Here is an 18,679-nt window from a genome sequence, read left to right as displayed (position 1 = left end):
CTTGGACCAGAGATATTCTCTGGAGCCCTTTCTGTCCACATTGGGCACACTCCTAGGTTTCAAGTTGGGCAATTCTGGAAGAAAAAACATGCAACTTTGAATCTGACCTGCTTCATCTGCCTGATACTTTTCAGTTCTCTGAGATCTGCATTCTGCCTCTGTCCAGGATTTACAGCTCTGCTCATGGGGAGACCAGTGGAGGGTGCTCACTCCATCCTCCCATTAAAGAGCAGTCCTCCCGCCCCCTTGCTTGCTTCTCCATGGACCTCTTAACTGTCCACCATGCTACACACATCATGTTGTTGTCCATGTCCCATCACTGGGATGGAGACCCCCCCAGGCAGAGCCTTGCTTGCCCACTGCTTGAACAGCCCTGGCACACTAGACATGCCCAGCAAATACTTTTTTGAATGAACGAGACAGGTTGAAGTGTGCCACGATTGAGGAGCTGTGTGTCTTCTCGATCTTAAAACTTCGAGGTCCCCTGTTTTCTCAACATACCTCAGACAGACAGAAAGGCATGTCCCATCTCTTCCTTTGATTTGCAGTAAGCCCACTGGCTCCCCAGTCTATCACCTCCTCACCAGGCCATCTGCACCCAGCCCAGGCTAAGCAGCCTCATTTGCACCTAAGCCAAAGCCACCACCTCTACCAGGGCCGTTGGCTTGCAATCCTGCCCCCACAGCTGCAACTGACTTTACAGCCATGCTTCAGACTCTCCAGTGATTCTCACTCATTAGGGCACATGACCCAGGCCCTCCATGCCTCTTTACCACACACTTGTTTGCTGTTCTATAGACTGGTTCTTCGCTGGTGCAGCTGCAACTTGGCATCTTAACCCTGCCCCTCTGCTTGGTTTCTTCACTGCCAAGACCCCAGCGGCCCTTGTCCCCCCAAAAACTGAATGCAGAAGTCCTGGGCCTGTACCCAACTCTACTGCCCCCAAGTCCCAACCTCAGCTGACCTCTGTATGCTTCTGTTAAGTTGGGTACAGACCTAATACACAGTACCTCTGATTCTGAGTCCTGGATTTCTTTTTCTTTTTAAAGGTACTTTCAACTGAGAATATGCCTGTCTTGCATGAAGGCAGGTAGGGTGGGAGAGTGTGGCAGATGTGGGTAAGAACTTGACAAAAGGATGTGAAAGCTGAAAACCTTCTGCCCCTCTTTGGCCCAAGCAGCCAGGCCCGCAGCTCTCATTTGCCCTGGAAACCCACCTCAGCCCTTGCCCCACGCTGCTGCCACTTCCCACAGGGCCAGACCTCTCCCTTCAGGGCTGCGGCCCTCACCCATTCCCTCATTCTGTCCACAGCACCCTTTCCTTCTCCCCTGTCCTTTGAGGGGATTAGTGGAGATATGAGAGTTCCTCCCAGCCTGGCTGTCAGCCAGAGGCTTCTATACGACCCATCCTGTGAGCAGGTAAGGCAGAGCAAGAGTCTGCCAGGGCAAGAGGGACCTGAGGAGGGAGGTCAGGAGTGCTGCGGAAGGTCCCCTGCCAATATACAGACCCCATTCATAGGTTAACAGAGCAGAGCCACAGGGGGAGCCTTGTGGCAGCTCACAAGTATGCACGTATGTGAGCACACAGGCAACATAGGTGTGAGTGCAAGGCACAAATATGTGTACATGTAGTATATGCATGCACACACACACGTCCTCACAGGCACACACACGTGGGTGGGCAAACACGTGTGCATACTTACATACTTTGGTTCCTTTGACAGCATACTAGTATCCTTACTGAAATGCAGGCTTGTGCCCCAATTGTGTTGAGTGACTTGAAGAAAGCAGTTAGGATTTTATTGTGCCTCTGCCTAGGAGTGACAAGTTCCCTGGGAGCAAACAGGGTGACAGGGCTGGGAGCGCCAACCTCTGGGGGTCTTTCCCCAGAGTCCCTCTGTTTCTGCTAGCTCACGCATCTCAGGTTTGTCAGAAGCCCTGGCTTCTGTTCTTCACACCCAGCCCTGCTCAGCAGCCCCACCCAGCCTGGGCTGTGGGCAGTGGGGACTGGTGAGGCTATTTTAAGTCCAGCTCTTGGCCTGCCTTACACCTAACTCTGCTACTGGCCACCTGCCGCCGCCTGTCAGGCCTGGAATGCTGATTGGCAGTTGGCTGGGGCGGGGGCTGGGGACAGACCGTTATAAAGCTGGGGCACCCTGGAGTCACCCGCCCCTGTCCACAGCCCACCAGTCTCTACCACCATGTCTACCCACCGCCTTGTGATGGTTCGGCATGGCGAGAGCACCTGGAACCAGGAGAATCGCTTCTGTGGTTGGTTTGATGCAGAGCTGAGCGAGAAGGGGGCTGAGGAGGCCAAGAGGGGGGCCCAGGCCATCAAGGACGCAAAGATGGAATTTGACATCTGCTACACATCGGTGCTGAAGCGGGCCATACGCACCCTCTGGACCATCCTGGATGGGACGGACCAAATGTGGCTGCCTGTGGTGCGTTCCTGGCGCCTCAACGAGCGGCACTATGGGGGTCTCACTGGCCTCAACAAGGCAGAGACAGCTGCAAAGCATGGGGAGGAGCAGGTGAAGATCTGGAGGCGCTCCTTTGACATCCCACCACCCCCCATGGATGAGAACCACCCCTACTACAAGTCCATCAGCAAGGTGAGGTGCTGGGCTGTGGGAGGGCAAAGGGAAGGCCTGGGGACCAGGGCTTCAGGGATGGAAGCCGGGTTGAGGCGGGGGTGCCCACCTGGGGAGTGAACAGCAGCATGGATGCCCCCAGGAGCGTCGGTATGCAGGCCTGAAAGCCGGGGAACTGCCCACGTGTGAGAGCCTCAAGGACACCATTGCACGGGCCCTGCCCTTCTGGAATGATGAGATCGCCCCTCAGATCAAGGCTGGCAAGAGAGTGCTCATTGCAGCCCACGGGAACAGCCTACGGGGAATCGTCAAGCACCTGGAAGGTGAGGCCCATCCTCACATTCGGAATGGGCAGAGGCGGGTGGGATGACACATTCCCATGAACCCATGAACCAATCAGCCCCCGACTGCTCTTTTCATAGAAGGGACAGTCACTTCGTTGAGGCAGCTTTGTGGACATTAGCATCAGGGTAGGGTTTTTTAATTGTGAACTCCAGTTCACAGGAGGGTTGAGAAACCTCTGTTTAAAAAAAAAAAAAAAAAATTTCTCTGTGTACTGGGATGCCATGTAACATGAGTCTCCTTCTAAAGATTCTGGGTGAAAATGTCTGCCACCAGACTCAGGGCTCAGGCCCTGTACAGGGGTCCACTGGCCTGGATTCCCAAACTCAAGCCCTAGGTGAGAAGGGGGAAGGCCCAGGGGCTGGCATCCTGCTGAAGGACACCAACTCCTGAAAAGACAGGGCTATCTGGTTCTAAATCCCAGTTTGCTGAGTGAACTTGGTCAAGTCATGTTAATGGTAATCAAGGGCAAGGTCCTGCCCACACCCCGGCTCACACCCACTCCAAACAGATTAGTCAAAAGAAGGGAACAGGGTATGGAGAACACTAGAGACCTTAGGTTTGTAACTTGGCTTTCATTAAAAGAGAGCAACACCTCCCAGCATGACAGGCTCCTTCATGGACGCCCCAGCTGCCTTTCTGATGCTGAGTCCACACAAGTGCCTCACATTTGGCGTTGGGCCTAGCGGATGGAAAGACCACCTGCCCTCCCTCCTGGGACTTCCTGCAGCCTGGTCTAGGAGAAATGAATGCACTGAGGCAAAGCTGATTGGGATCTTGCACTGACCAGAGCATGTTCTCTTAAGCTCTCCTTGCATTAAGAGTGGGGTGACAGGAATACCAAAGGTCGAGCTGCTATTCCAGGCCACGGACTGGAGGCCAGCAGGCTTGGGTTTCCTCGGAGATCTCTCCTTTACACGTGGCAGGACCTCCCATCCGCCGTGGCCATAAGCAGCCCTTCTCCCTGTCCCTCCCTGCCCCCTCCCCCTCCCCAATGCACCAGTGCTCCTTTGCTTAGAATGTCCAGAAACTAGAACTCTCTAGAAACCAAATGGCTGTTTTCCCTGATCCCAAACATCCAGAGTCTGGCCAGAGTTCACGCTGGGCCAAGGGGGCTGATGGCATTGCCCCAGATCAAGACAGCTTGGGGTGGAGTGAAGTCCCTGGTTCGCCACAGCTATTTCTGTAGGCTGCTGTCTCAGTGCTGCCTTGACCTTCTTCGGGCATACTCCTGTGGCCTTGCTGTCAGGGCCAGTGGGAGGATTGCTGCCTGGCTGACGGCACTGTGGCCCATAAAGGTCACGAAACCTGCTAAATGCACGAGCAGGTGGCTAGCTGGTCAGCAGGCTGGACGGGGCTAAGGACTGTTCCTCTGGTCTAGGGATGTCGGACCAGGCCATCATGGAGCTGAACCTGCCCACGGGGATCCCCATTGTGTACGAGCTGGACCAGGCGCTGAAGCCCACCAAGCCCATGCGCTTCCTGGGGGACGAGGAGACCGTGCGCAAGGCCATGGAAGCTGTGGCTGCCCAGGGAAAGGCTAAGTGAAGGGCGGGCGGTGGCAATAAAGGCACCTCCTTCCACAGCGTCAAGTTCAGCACGGCCCCAGACGTCCAGCAGGTGGCTTGGCAGATGCCTACCCTCTACCCCAGCACTCACTCAGGGCTAGTTCCACAGGTCTGCAGCCTGGGATGCCACAAGCACAGCCCCAGGCCCGTGCTGCCTGCCCAACCCACCCCCAGTGGTGGTGGCCAAGACACTCCCTATGCCTGGCTATCAAGTGGCTCCTGACAACTCACCACGTAACCCCTGAAGCTGAAGAGCCACTTGGTAGCCTTCCTCTAAATTAAGAGTGCCCAAGGTCACCTAAGGGGTGTCCAAATGATGCAGCCCACCCCGTGGTGAGCCAGGACTGCAGCCAGGACACCACTTCCTTCACACTGGTTGTCCTCTACTATCTTTGCAGCCCCATGGTGGGAAGGGCAAGATGGTACCCTGGGCCCTGCCCTATGAGTGTCCCCTTGTCCAGGGACAGATAAGCCCACACGTGGCCTTAAAGCTGGCAATACATGATTCATGGAGCTCCCATGGCTGGGTTGAGCCTTGGAGTTTGTCCTAGGAAATCGGGACATGGTGGGACCTGCCTGCAGCTCAGCCTAAGTAGACATAAGTGCCATCTGCAGCCAGACAGGTGAGGGGGCAGTGGGGTTGGCCACCGGCCCCATTGGGTGGGGCTGGCAGCCTCCTCAGCACATCCTTTGTCCTACGCTGCTTCCGTCCGGCACTAGCAGGAGGAGCTGTAATTGCCCAGATGTGGTGGTGCAGGTGCCTCGCTCCATGCACACAGGGACATGGGCTGTCCTGGGTGAGGGGAAGTTCCCTATGGCAGGGATCAGAGTGGTCCTCGGCCCCTCCCAGAGAACTGAGATGCAGGAGGCTGACTTCAGTCACATGTAGATCTTTATGCCTCTTCAGGTGGCTAATGGTCGGTCAGAGGGTGTACACGTGAGGGCTACAACAGGGTGGATCAGAGCTAGCGCCTGTGTGGGGCAGGTGTTACTCCAAAGCAGACATGAGTGGGCTGGGGCAGAAATAAGGAAAGACAACAGCAACAGGCCACCAAGGTTACTTTTCCTGAACCTCTCAGGCACACTGGGGCCAGGAGACAAGACTGAGCCACATGGAAGGAAATGCAGTGTCTCTTGATGTTTTCACCTCCTCCTTCATATATTCAGATGGGGGCTTGGTTGTCCCTGTCTCCACTGCCTACAGCCCAGGCAGAGGGACAAAGAAATGGGGAGGACAGAGTAGGATCCAGAAAGACTGTGGTCAAAATTGTCATGACCCACTCTGACTTTGGTCATAAACTAAGTTCATTGTTCCCAATGATCACTGACATTCTAATTATAGAAATCATCCCTTGGAGCCAAGAGGAATAGGAAAAAAAGGCAAATGCAGGAGGCCTCGAGGTGCCCCTGCTCAGACCCCCGCCACCTGGCAGTGCCATACTCCAGGGGCAGAGGTTACTGAGGACTGGCTCTGGGCAGGCCTTGGCTCAGTGTCTTCTGTTGGGAGTCAAGGGCCAGGCTGGTTGGATCGAGTTTGGGAAGCTCTGGTAGCACGTTTGGAGATCACCAGCTTATTGCTGCATTTGGGGTAACAGAGGCCAAGCCACCCAAGCCAGAGGGAGCCAGAGGGCTTGTCCTCATCAGCAGATACCATTCCTGGAAAAGTGCCATATACAACCCTCACCCGACCTCTTCCAGCAAGAAGGAAATCACATCTGGGTGGGGAAGGGAAGGACAGCCCTTGGCTTCAGCCAGCAGTCGAGAGTCCTTACTCAATGAGCTCCACATAGTTGGCAGGAAACATGCCAAAGTGGCCATCTGGCCCATAGCCACGCCACCAGCCTTCGTCAATCACCTCAATGCCGGTGATGAGGTTCTCAGGGTCAAAGGAGATCTCGGTCTCGTCGGCTGCAAAGAAGGTGAGCCCAGATGCTGTGCTGAGAGCTCAGGGACCCTGGCCACCAGCCTGTCCTGATGCTGCTCCTGTGGCCAGTCCCCAAGGACACATCTTTCTACACAGTCTGGCTCTGGGACCGCTGTCCCAGTGAAAGGCTAGAGTATAGCACTTCCACACATCAGCCTGCTCCCCGAAGCCTCCACCCAAGGTCAATGGGAGGGGTACCAGCATCCAGGCTTGACCCATCCCTCTGGTCATATTTCTAGTTCCGGAACAAAGTGGGCAACCAGGATTCACACCAGTGGACAGCAAGCAGCTGCTCAGAGCATGTGGGGAGGCCTGAGTTGTGCAGGACACCCACCCATTCTTCCTTCTCACCCTCCTGTTTTCATTTCCGACACCTCCCAGGGCTATTTCCTTGAGGGGACCCCTAAATCCTGCCTCCTGATCTTGAGCCCTGTGGTCTGAGGTGGTTGGACAGCACATTACCTGCCTGGTAGTCATACAGGGCCCGGGCACAGAGCCCTTTCCCACTCAGCCCAGGGTAGTGGTCAATGGGCTCAGAGCTGGCATCTTGCTGCTGCACCTGCCCATGGACGGGAAAGAAGAAGCAAAGTCTGAGGTCTTGATTACCTCAGATTCAACCCTGCTTGTGACCAGGGCTCACCACAGACTTGTGGGGAGGGCACGTGGGACAGGGCCTCCTCCAGATCTAAGCAAGATAATTCACAGGTAGTGAGTCACTGAAGTTAGGTGTCCCATGATGGGAGAGCCAAGGAGTGCATTTCTGGGTATGTAGCCCCTTCACAAATCTGCCCTGCTGCAGAGAACCCACCGCTGGAGGCTCCTCATAGAAAGTTTCCTGCTCTGGGGGCTCCTCATACACAGCCTCTTCTTCCACCTGCACCGAACACGGAGGGATGCTGGGCACCGGCTCCTCGCGGAGATCTGTGTGAGGGGACACAGCTCACTCTGATCCAGGGGAGGGGAGAGGACAGCCCACGTCTCCCTTCCACCCTCAACCCCCAACGGGGCAGCCAACAGCCTTGCCTGCCCTGGGCCTTGAGGTGGCATGAGGTGACTCTCTGCTGATGGGGGTATCTGGTTGAGTGAGTTGCTTCTGCAGGAAGGGGCTCTTCAGCTTGCCTACAAACCAATGGCAAACATGTAAGACATGACACAGCTGGAAAAGAGGAAGAAGCAAGTACTTGCTTTTTCTGTGCTCTGTATTGCTCAGAGTGGGGACCTGTTCTGGGACAGTGAGCATCACACAGGGAGTGAAAGTGGACATGCAACAGCTACAGGAATACTACCTAGCATGCACACATCATATACGTGTATCGTGGGCTTTGTACAGTGTTCGAGAGCTGGCCAGCAGTGTAGTCTGATACAGCCTTTGAGGGCCAGAGAGAGGACTGATCAAGGCCCCTGAGGCCCAGATAACAGCCCAGCACGGGAGGTGTGCCAGGTGTACAGGGCTAGGACTGGTGAGTATTCTTTCCAGAGCCACACATGGCCCCTCCTGTCCTACCAGGTCTCTGGAGGAAGAGGTCAAGAGCAGGAAGGTGACACTTGGGTCCCAGGCTCGCATCCCAGAAGCTACCCACACGAGCACAGGCTCTCCTTACTTATCCCTTTCACGTTCTGATACATCTGTCACTAATTCAGGGCAGCCTGTACTGGGACCCCAGACCCCTTCGGCCATCCCCTGCTTCACAGCTGGACCAAGGAAAGTCTCACCTGGCTGGGGGCTGGAGATGGATGTGGTAGACATGGCCCTCTCCTTCTGCTTGAAAATCTCCCGTGGGTGTGCTGGCTGTGGACAAACAAACTCCTAGAGGAGTGCACGTGGACCCGGTAGTGAATGAGGCCCAGGAGTCCATCGGCCTGCCTGGCTCCCTGCAGCTGTGCAGGGGGGTCAGGAAGCAACACCCCAAAGCTGAGGGGCTCACAGGTCTTTTCCAGGACCACAGGAGACCCACATCGGGCCAAACTTCTGCCCTCAGCCTCCTCTCCACTGCCAGCTCTGAGACACCACGTGTCCTGGGTTCAGATCTGCCTAGCCCCCTGCAGGCCCCTTAAAGGAAGCCCCTCCCTTGGGCCTGTGGGGCAAGATGAGTGCATCTGGAGGAATCCATATGGCTATCATCGCTCCCAGCAGGCAGCCTGCACACCTGTCCTGGACGAGCTTCCACGTATTACTTTGGCCTCTCAAGGTGGGAGCATCCAAGACTCACCTGCTCCTCTCTGTTCCTTGAAACCACCTCATGCTGTTCATACTTCCTGCTGGGAGGGGCAAAGGGAAGAGCTGCAGCCTGGCCTCAGCATACTCCTTACCTGCTTCTGGGGGACACTCCTAGGGAGAAGAAGAGTTAGCCCCTCTGGGTAGGTGCCAGCCCCAACCTCACCTCTGGAGGCCAGCCTCGCCTTCCTGCTCCTGATAGCGCTGCTCCCGGAGGGCAGCCTCACGCAGCTCCCGCTCCCGGCGCTCCTGCTCCAGCTGCTGCCGCTCCTCCTCCGCGCGCCGCTTCTCCTCTAGCCTGCGGTTCTCCTCCTCCTTCTGCAGGGAGAGTCGCACCCGCCTGTCCCACTCAGCCTCTGCACTGCCAGCAACATAGACCTGCCCTCTCACCCCTGTCCTATTCAGGTAGGCTGCATAGGCTGTGGTCAAGTGTGGGCTCTAAAGCGACGCCCACTAGCTATGTTACTTAACACCTCTAACCCTTAGTTCAACCATTTGCAAATGGGTGCTAAAAGGGTTATTTATTCAAATCCCTTACTGAACAAATATCAGTGAACTTATCATAAGAAATACTGAGATGTAGCAGCTCATGTTTGGTGTACAGACAATGCTTCATAAATGCCAGCTCTCATCATTATGCCCTGGGCAGCACTTACCTCTGCTTTGGCCCAGAAGCTGTCTTTGCCAACCCTTTTGATCTCAGACACAGCATTGGTCTTCTGGTACACTGAGCCCTGAGAGGGACAGAGAATTCACTACAGGGCCACTGACAGGAGCACAGAATGGCTAAGAACTGCTGTGATGGCCATGGCGGAAGCAGTGCGCTTGGCCCAGTGCCTCTTAAGGAGGCCTGAAACAAAAACAGCCTGAAAGGCCCTGGAAAACAAGTGGGGATGCTCAGCCCCAGAGAAAACTGGAGTCGTCTCTGGTTGCACCAGACCCTTGTGCACGGACGCCAAGGCAGGAAAGGCCCCTGGGCCTGCCTGAGAATCCTGGAAGCTGGGCCGTGCTGAGGCAAACTCTGGATAGGGGTCCCCTCAGACAGCTAACTGCAATGCAGCACCCACAGAATACCCAAGAACCTCAGCTTTGTGTTGGGAGACTCAGCTCCACACCAAGCACCAGGCCACAAGCCCAGAGGTGTCTGGCCACAACTCAAGAGAGGCTTGCCCTGTACACCAACAGGAGTTTCTCCAAAGCAACCACTGTCCAGGGCTGCACAGGATACTCTGGTGCCATGGCCTGGAGGGTGGATGGAATTTCTCTGTAGAGAACCCCTGACCACACAGGCGCAGCATAAGAGGCTCCAGCACCACCACACAGGGTGAAAGGCCACTCCTCACGCACACTGGTGCCTGCCTCAAGGAGGGAATTCCTGCTTCTGTCAGGCACAGGGTCACCACAGGCACCTCAATCGGGCTCCAGGACTAGAGGCCAGACAGGTGGCAGCCCAGTCCCTTTGGGAATAAAGCACTGAATGTGGGTTTAATCAGTCTGAAGTTAGGGATTGCACACTCCTGTCCGGTTGCCCTCAGGCCCACATAGCACTCACCACTGGGGCCTGGGGGCCCGTGTCCTGGAAGCGGCTACTTTCCTTGTGGAAGGTGTAGTTAGCACCTGAGGCCCTGGCCACCTTTTGCATGATGCACTCGGGCTCCACATCCTCCTCGGCCCTGGCATTGATGGTCACATGGGCCCCCTGCAGCAGGAGCAGGACTTGATGAAAAAAAACCACTGCAGCCCCGAGAGAGGACAGGCTGCACACCTCAGTCTGCACAGGGCTCAGGGTCAGGAGGCCTGGTCTCACCAAGGCCTCAGGAAAACAAGCTGAGGGAAACCTACTGTTCTTGTCCCAGCTTTCGTGGAAGGCCCATGCCCTCCACAGTGTGGCCTGTTCAGTGGTGCTACAAGACAGCCCTGGCATTAAAGAGCTTCTTTCTAGTGAATGAAAACTAACCTCAAAAGGCACCTGGAAACAAGCACATTTTCTGCAAAAAGCAAGTTACTATTTCTCCATGAGAAATGAGAACTATGACCTTATTGGTACTAAATACCAATAAGCTTGGGACCCTCTCTTTTACCTCCTAGATGGAGAAACTGAGGTCCATCTGAAGAAATGTTGGCAGAACCAGAAAACAAAGTCCTGCATCTCCTTGCCAGTAACCAAAGAAATGCAATGAGTAAGCTAACAAGTGAACAACAAATACTTTTTGATCACAATGCTTTTGAAATGAAACAAAGTTCCATTATATGATGACTAAAATAAATATATGCAGAAATGGACTAGAAAAAAAAAGCATTAAAGGGAACATGCACATTGAGGTTGTGGACATAAGCAACTATCCTTCTCCTCCAGATCCTGAAAGTACTGCTGAAAATTTGTACTCATTAAACAAGTGGAACCCAAGGCTTAGCCCTGCCGTAAGACCTGCTCCAGCATGGCCTCCTTGTGGTCCTTCGTCCCCAGTGAGACCAGCTTGCAAGGGCTCTGGCTACATCCTGGGCAAGAGTGGAGCAGCCTCAGATGTAAGGCACACTTCCAACTCTGGATGGGATTCCCGCTAACTCACACCCTGGAACCTGGGGATCTGGTGAATGCTGGAAGGCCCCGTACGGAGCAGCACTCACCTTCAAGAAGCCGGCCATGGTGCTGACGTGGTTGGCGCATGCTCCCTTCCGCACGTCATTCACGCCCTCACCGGTCTGCAACATAGCACATTCCTCGGTGTGACCCAGGTCTCCTTGCAAAGTCACCGCCCACCCCAGGGACTCAGCAGTTTCCCTGTGTTCCAGGAAAGAGAAAACTGCAATCCTAAAGCAGAGGACATGGTGAGACCCCAAAACTCCAAGTTAGGGGGAGTCTGGGAGAAGGATGGTCACCTGTGGTAAGTTTCCTTAGAATTCCGTAGTCCCCACCCAGGGGAGCCATTTCATTAGTCCCTGTCCTATACTCCCAGAGCCCTCCTAGCCCTTATCCAGGCCCTCTGCTCCCTCAGGATGACTACATTGAAAGGGACAAGGACAAGAGTGTCCTATGATTGCCTGTACTCCATTTTACAGGAGTAATTCTGGGCCAGGACAGTGAAGTCTGCACAAGTAAGGCCCCAGGTGCCCTTTGGGCCACACTGAATGAACCCACTATTCTGTTCAGTCACCAGATTCAAGCTGTTGGGAAGTCAAGTTCTCCCCTGCTCCAGTCACAAAAGGCAAAGAAGGAAATAAGAAAAGGGAGTTTTTCTGGATCACATCTAGATGAGAACTCGGAAGCCCTCAAGTTCTACATACCCAGTTGATGAGGACAAACTTGGGCAGGCCGGAATTGGGGTCCTTGACCCTGCAGAAGGCGTACATCACCTTCCCACTGTTGAGCTCCTCCACCATCTCCTCCAGGCCCCCCTCTGCAGCAGTCACAAGGAGAGTCAGAGGTGGCCCAGGCACCCCACGCCCACCCTGGCACCTAGTCCACCAGGAAAGGAAACCCAAGCTGCTTCTAAGCCAAGGTTCTCAGTTCTATCTGAAACAGAATCAGATTCCTAGGCCTATCCCCATGAAGCTGACTTATGAGAACTGGATGGAACCCAGGGTCTGCATTTGTGAAAAGCACCTCAAGTGATTTTTAAGCTACACTAGTCTAAAAATCACTCCTCCTGCAAACCCACAGGTAATTCTGGAAGTAAAAATGTCATTTCTGCTGCAAACCAGGCAGGCACCAGACCTCCAATGGAGGAGCTCTGCAATAGTTTTACCACAGCCTGAACTCCACTAACTGCCCTGGGACAGCAGGGCCTGCTGTGAGTCACCCTGTCCTTACATGTCTGCTCAGACTCCAGGGCTACCCAGAGGCTCCTGAGCAGATGTTAACTGCCCATAGCCATATAGGGGCTCAGCTCTTAGACTCTGAGTAGGGATAAGGGAATGATGTGGAAATAGGAGTGGACGACCCTATGCCACTCTACCCTGACACTTAGGCTGTAAGCCCCATCATGTACTGGAGTTCTGGATTCTTCTCAGGTACCCCAAACATTCCCAGGTTGTGAGAAGGTGCTGGATCAGGTATTTTATCTATTGGGCTCCACAGAACCTGGGGCAGTCCTGCAGCCCTGCTCTGGGCACCCACAGCAGAGCCTGTGAATACCACTGTGAATGGTGGCATGAAAACTGAACTCTGCAACTCTCAGTTCCCTATGACATCACAGTGCACCTGATACCACTGTCAATGGCAGTCCTTCTAGAAAGACGACCACCAAGAACAACTGCTCATGGAAGAGGTTTTCTACCAACAAGTTACTAGAATCATTCATGCAGCAAGCAGAGAACATGCCAGTGAGCATGCACTGAATAATGAAGCTATGTCACTCAGGTCAGGTGAGCTGGCCTTGAGAATTGAGGAGTCAAGGGTATGAGGTGGGGGATCTACAGTTTATAGCCCTCTGCCCAGCACTGGCCAAGAGCCTGTTCTTCCCAAGACTTCCTATCACTCTGTATTTGAACAGCATTTTTCCAGGTCACCCCATCCCAGCTGACCATATACACTGATGTGACCTCTCCCAGGTGAGGGTATGCCCAGCAGATATTCAGTCCATCAGAAAAGGGGCAGAAGGAAGGATGTGTCTGTACCTTCTCTTTCTCCACTAATACCCAGCTCTGCGGGACTGTCATCTTGTCTCAGCTACAGCCTGGGGATAAGGACAGAGCACAGGCCAGGCCTTGGGCTGTCTGCAAGCTAGAGAGGGCAGGCCTATTCCCCATTTCAGCTCTTCCCAATTATGACACAGAGAACACTGCTGCCTTGCACCTCCAGGCAGAGACAGCCAAAGAGTAGGTATTTGCACTTAGAAACATCTGAAACCCAAAGCAAGCCAGAAGGAGCTGTGGGCACTATGGACTCCACACTGCTGGGGGAAAGCCTCTGTCCTGCCTGGCTGGCTGCAGTCACTCAGATCAGGGGAGCAGGGAATTCCTCAACATTGACACTGATGTGAGGCAGGCTCCTCGTTAGCCAGGGAAGGTGCCACTGGTCATGCCATGTGCAGGGAATACATCTGCACCCTGAGTGTCCCTCCTCCTGCTGTGATGGCGTCAATGCCAGCAGAGAGAGAGCTCTGATGTCACAACTCTCGCGCCGCCCCCCATCTCCTGATGCTCTTGTAGCCCATCTACTTCCTCATTTGACCATACTCACCCCCAGTGCCAGCCACACGGATGTCATTGCTGTTTCCTTCGTAAGTAAAGAGGGCCCTGAAACAAAACACAAACAAGCTTATAACCAGTGCCCTGGTAACCTTGTGCCCTCACTGAACCCACCAAAGCTTCAAGCTGCACCCCAAGAGCTCAGCCTGACAGTAACAACTGGGCTGACACAAGCCCCACTCTGAGGCAGGATCTCAGTAGGCTGCTGGGGCTCCCAGAGCTGAGCCTTCTCATCTGGAACTAGCCCAACTTACCAGAGCAGCTTGTCGTGAGGACCAAATCTATGGAGATAGGAAGCATGCGTCTACTTTGCAGAAAACTAGGCTGTGAAATTTTATGGCAAAGTTCTACACATTTATGCGTGAAACATTTACCTGGCTACCATGTATGTCAACGGTGGTGGTGGTTTACTCGTTAAGTCGTGTCAGACTATCGTGACCCCATGGACTGTAGCCTGCCAGGTTCCTCTGTCCATGGGATTCTCCAGGCAAGAATACTGGAGTGAGCTGCCATTTCCTTCTCCAGGGATCTTCTCGACCCAGGAATCGAAACTGGGTCTCCTGCACTACAGACAGATTCTCTACTGACTGAGCTATGAGGGAAGCCCACGTATGTCCATATGAACAAGCAAAAGATACTTGCATATTTCTGAAACCAGAGCACACCAAGGAGAAGTAGGGAAGAGAAATACGTGCATTTTTAATAACCAATGCCCTTGTGCATGTCTGCAGTCTTCTGGAAAGTCTGAAAGGTTGGTGGAGCAGGTCTGTCTGGGCTTGAAACTCTTCCAGCAAATGCAGAATTTTATAGGTTGCATTCGGCATCAGAAACCATAGAGGCCATGACTCAACATGAAGTCAGTTTCCTCACATGACAGGCTCCTATGGGCAAGTTCTATAACCTAGCAGAGCCGCAGGTCTCCACAGGTGACCCTGGGTCATACCTTCCTTCTATAAGACTATTCATAAGAACGCTGGCAAAGATTTGGGCTTTTAAATCTGCTCTGTAAGTGTTGAGAAGTATGGTAAATTGTATTAAATCTGGGCCATGGAAGGTCCTTTGACCAGAACAAAGGTTAGTCAAAGAGAACATTCTAGAAGAGACAGCATCCATGCAGTCCACATAAAGCCCAGCTATCAACCTGAACTCTGCAGAAGCTCAGCTCCAGAGAGTGCTGGCAGACCCCAAGGTGAAGGTGATAATCCATGGGACAGTAAGTCAAAGGCAAAACCCAGTCTGGTGTGTCATCTCCCCATGCTCCAGAGCACAGGTGTGCCAGACAGAAACTGCAGGGTCAACAGTCTGAGAGGAACCAAATCAAATTCCACTCAGCTTTCCAAGGGCCTAGAAAACACCACTGGGTAGAGCTGCCTAAGCCTAAGAAAGTCAGAAGAAATTATACCCAGGTCTAAAGATCTTGTAGACCTCCAGAATCTGGTGGCCAGAGTTCTGACCAGCCTTCCTCCTGGAGGAAAGAAGCCCATTCCTCTTGAAGGCCACAAACCTTGGCTGCAGAAGACAGGCACACTGGACAAGCACCAAGAAACAGAGACTGCGGCTCAGGCTTAGCTTTTCCAAGAAGAGCTCCAGCAGCTAACAAGCCACGCCCCATGCCTCCCATCTACCCCTCTGACTTCATTCCCCTTTATTCTAGGCTCCAGCCTAAGCCACCTTCTTGAATGTTCCCAGTTCAGAAGTTCATCCAACATTCAATCCAACAATGCTTCTTCTAAATCAACATTAAAAAAAAAAAAAAGAGAGATGTGTTGGCTTGTGCAGGCACACAGCACAAGGAGCATGGGGGCACTAAGTACCTTATCATTCAATCACTTTCAAAAACAGTCTGAAAACCTGTTACTTGCTAGTGATGGAATGCAGCTATGAATAATCCTTAAAAGGACATAACCACAGAACTTACTAATGGGAGACAAAACACACATGCAAACACATCACACTAACATATTGTCAGGTAGTGAAGTGGGTACAGAAAGTGAGCAAACATGCCACAACCCACGGGAAGAATCTGGTTTCCCCAGGAGAAAGACCCAGTATAGACAGCTGATGTTAGGTCTGCTCCCTATTCCACCTTGCTTTAGGGCCTGTTCCAATGCACCCACTCTGAATGTGAAATTTTATGACTGGAGACCACTTCTTCCTTCTCTGCCATTTTTCCTATACTCCTCTCAGTACCCCTACACCTGGGACAGAGATGGGGCCCACCCTACCCTTTCTGGTGATGAGAAAAGGTGACAAGAAAATCAATGAGGATGTCTAGTGTGTGTCTGAGGAAGTCAACCAGGGAGATGGGAATATTTGACTGCAACCAAAGGGACAGGAATCCAGAAAGGCCTCTCCAAAAAGGCAATACCAGAGCTTGAGAAATAAAGTTTGGGGAGCCCCCTTGGATGATGTAGAAAGGCACTCCAGGCAGAGGAAGCAGAAAGAACAAGGGTTGTGAGGAACACCAGCTTGCAAGTTTAAGGAAAAGAAAGAAGGCTGCTGCTGCTAAGTCACTTCAGTCGTGGCCAACTCTGTGCGACCCCACAGACGGGAGCCCACCAGGCTCCCCCGTCCCTGGGATTCTCCAGGCAAGAACACTGGAGTGGGTTGCATTTCCTTCTCCAACACATGAAAGTGAAAGTGAAGTTGCTCAGTCCTGTCTGACTCTTAGCTACCCCATGGACTGCAGCCTACCAGGCTCCTCCATCCGTGGGATTTTCCAGGCAAGAGTACTGGAGTGGGATGCCACTGCCTTCTCGAAAGAAGGCTAGAGTTGTGGTAAACAGGTGGGGCAGTTAGGAGCCAGGTCATGCAGGGCCTGTCAGCCATGGCAAAGAGTCCAGGCTGTATTTATGCAACAGGAAGCCACTGCGGAGTTTAAGCAGGGAAGTGACATGGTCAGATATTTTTTCAGCAGGTCTGTACATGCAGACCTGCCCACACTGACGTAGCACCAGAGATTCTGCAGACCCAGGAAGCTGGTATTCTGAAGCTCTTCCCTAAAATGCCTGGGAGTGAAGGAAAGGATAGGCACTAGTGTTCTCAATATCCCAATAGTACACTGTACAAAAGCCACTGGGCTGGGCACCAGGGAAAGCAGAGATGAGAAAGCAGTAGCACTTGACAACTGGAGAAAGACACAGTTGTTCAGCCTCGCCCAGAGAGCCCTTTTCCGGGCAAAGGAATAACGCTCCTAAAAGCTGGTCACCTTACTTCTTTATACTTAGCATATTTCTTAGAACTATAAATGCTCAAAACTGGTCTGTGAATGCAATTTAAGACATATGGAAAGTAAAAGAATTACTATGCATACTACGACCCTTGCTGCAGGACAGAACAAGGGTCTATGTGTGGGCTACCCTGCGCTCTGCCAGAGATTTCAGATTCAGGCCCTTTGTGCTATAAAGGCCCTACTACCAACATTCCAGCAAAGGATGTTACTGGAGGTGGAGGGAAGTTGGGAGCTTTTTCCAAACACACAACCAGCATCTTCCTTTCATTCATTCCCCTATAGTTCACGCATATGAAGTAGTATTCTTCTTAATGAAAGGGAGGTTCTTAAAATCCCTGGAGAGCCAAGGACCTAAACCCCTGAATTTCTCTGTTTGACGCCCCCAAAGCAAGGCTCCCATTTCCAGTCTGGCTGCTAGACCACCCTTCATTCGGAATGAAGGCAGATGTAGCTTCCGCTTTCTCAAGGAGGCCTGAGAGGGCTTTCTCAAAGTGCCCCATTGTCCACGGAAGTCCCCGAGCAGGAAACGAGAACCTGGCAAAGCCATCAAGCACAGCCAGGCCCAGGCTCCAACAAGGCCTGCGGGCCGAGACCGGTGGCTAGCGGAGTGGAAGGGCTGGGGACTTAGCGGGCCCCCACCCGGGTTTAAGCTGCACAAGCAGTGGGGCACGGCGTGAGGGAGGTGGGAACCTAATCTCGCGGGGTGTGGCGCAGGTGAGCGGCAGTCAGCGCTCCGCGCGCCCTGGCTCCCCGGCCCCGGCCCGCTCCCGGCCCGCTCCCGGCCCGCCCCGTCGCCCACCAGTCGGTCGAGGACTTCTCGTTGACCACACGCTCGTAGGCCTCCAGCAGCTTCGGCCCATTGCGGCTCAGGTTCACAGCCATAGCCCACACCTCGGTCTCCGCTACACTATCGCCGCCACCGCCTCTGCCGCTTCCCCGACCTGCCTCGCAAGGCAGCCCAAGGCCCCGCCCGGCGGCCGGAAGCCCCGCCCTGACGGCCGGAAGCGGAAAGGGGGCCGGCGGGACCCAGGGTGAGCGGGCGAATGTAGGCTGGGCGTTTGTTGGGCTGCGGGCGGGTTGGAAGCCCTGGGGGGGGAGGGGGGCAGGGGAGTCGAGGTATGTAGATAGCTGTATGGGGCGATGGAGGGAAGGTGTGGCCTTCTGCGTGTCCCCGTGCTCTGTCCTGCCGAGCCAAGGCACGCTCTCTGAGTCTGGCCGAAAGATACTACCCAGCCCTTTATTAGTTACACTCGCGGAGCACTTTCTTACTCTTATTACGGTTAAAGGCACTTGTTAGAGGATCCTGTGACGGGCACTGGGGTCCCTTGATCGTCTATGTGAACTCCAAATAGAAGTTTTATCTAAGAATGAAGCATGTGTGAAAATTAATGAGCAGAAGAATAAAAATGAACACTAAGTGATGGCCACACTGCCACAAAGAAAGTGAAGTCGCTCAGTGGTGTCCGATTCTTTGCGACACCATGGACTGTAGCCTACCAGGGCTCCTCCGTCGATGGGATTTTCCAGGCAAGAATACTGGAGGAGGATGCCATTTCTTTCTCCTGGAGATCTTCCTGACCCAGGGATTGAATCCAGGCCTCCCGCATTGTCAGAT

The 18,679-nt window shown here is 53.6% G+C and overlaps 2 protein-coding genes across 6 annotated transcripts; one reads left to right on the top strand and one right to left on the bottom strand.

Moving 5' to 3' along the window:
- The first annotated feature begins 2,153 nt into the window (after window positions 1-2,153).
- PGAM2 (phosphoglycerate mutase 2) lies at window positions 2,154-4,532 on the top strand. The gene is made up of 3 exons (XM_055557078.1): window positions 2,154-2,614; window positions 2,736-2,916; window positions 4,317-4,532. The coding sequence occupies exons 1-3, from the start codon at window positions 2,201-2,203 to the stop codon at window positions 4,481-4,483; spliced, it is 762 nt and encodes a 253-aa protein (XP_055413053.1). The 5' UTR covers window positions 2,154-2,200; the 3' UTR covers window positions 4,484-4,532.
- An 845-nt stretch (window positions 4,533-5,377) lies between these two features.
- DBNL (drebrin like) lies at window positions 5,378-18,037 on the bottom strand. 5 transcript variants are annotated; one of them, XM_055557073.1, is made up of 13 exons: window positions 17,864-18,037; window positions 13,825-13,880; window positions 11,928-12,040; window positions 11,271-11,345; window positions 10,195-10,341; window positions 9,299-9,376; window positions 8,809-8,960; window positions 8,638-8,686; window positions 8,141-8,234; window positions 7,451-7,546; window positions 7,236-7,348; window positions 6,890-6,986; window positions 5,378-6,411 (listed from the first exon to the last, which is right to left on the bottom strand). In XM_055557073.1, the coding sequence occupies exons 1-13, from the start codon at window positions 17,944-17,946 to the stop codon at window positions 6,272-6,274; spliced, it is 1,293 nt and encodes a 430-aa protein (XP_055413048.1). In that variant the 5' UTR covers window positions 17,947-18,037; the 3' UTR covers window positions 5,378-6,271. The 5 variants fall into 5 exon arrangements, with proteins under 5 accessions (XP_055413048.1, XP_055413050.1, XP_055413049.1 ...); XM_055557075.1 differs by having other exon boundaries at window positions 8,141-8,216; XM_055557074.1 differs by having other exon boundaries at window positions 8,638-8,683.
- Between the last annotated feature and the right edge of the window lie 642 nt (window positions 18,038-18,679).

The sequence above is a fragment of the Bubalus kerabau genome, chromosome 20, assembly GCF_029407905.1.
Source record: "Bubalus kerabau isolate K-KA32 ecotype Philippines breed swamp buffalo chromosome 20, PCC_UOA_SB_1v2, whole genome shotgun sequence".
Taxonomy (NCBI): Eukaryota; Metazoa; Chordata; class Mammalia; order Artiodactyla; family Bovidae; genus Bubalus; species Bubalus kerabau.
This window is presented reverse-complemented; position numbering and strand designations above follow the sequence as displayed.

Coding starts and splice junctions, on each gene's coding strand:
- PGAM2 (XM_055557078.1), top strand. CDS start 2,201: ATGTCTACCCACCGCCTTGTGATGGTTCGGCATGGCGAGAGCACCTGG. Junction 2,615..2,735: donor ACTACAAGTCCATCAGCAAG/GTGAGGTGCTGG, acceptor GGATGCCCCCAG/GAGCGTCGGTATGCAGGCCT. Junction 2,917..4,316: donor AATCGTCAAGCACCTGGAAG/GTGAGGCCCATC, acceptor CCTCTGGTCTAG/GGATGTCGGACCAGGCCATC.
- DBNL (XM_055557073.1), bottom strand. CDS start 17,946: ATGGCTGTGAACCTGAGCCGCAATGGGCCGAAGCTGCTGGAGGCCTAC. Junction 12,041..13,824: donor CCGTGTGGCTGGCACTGGGG/GTGAGTATGGTC, acceptor TGACTGCTGCAG/AGGGGGGCCTGGAGGAGATG. Junction 8,687..8,808: donor GGCGAGGCTGGCCTCCAGAG/GTGAGGTTGGGG, acceptor TGCCCCTCCCAG/CAGGAAGTATGAACAGCATG.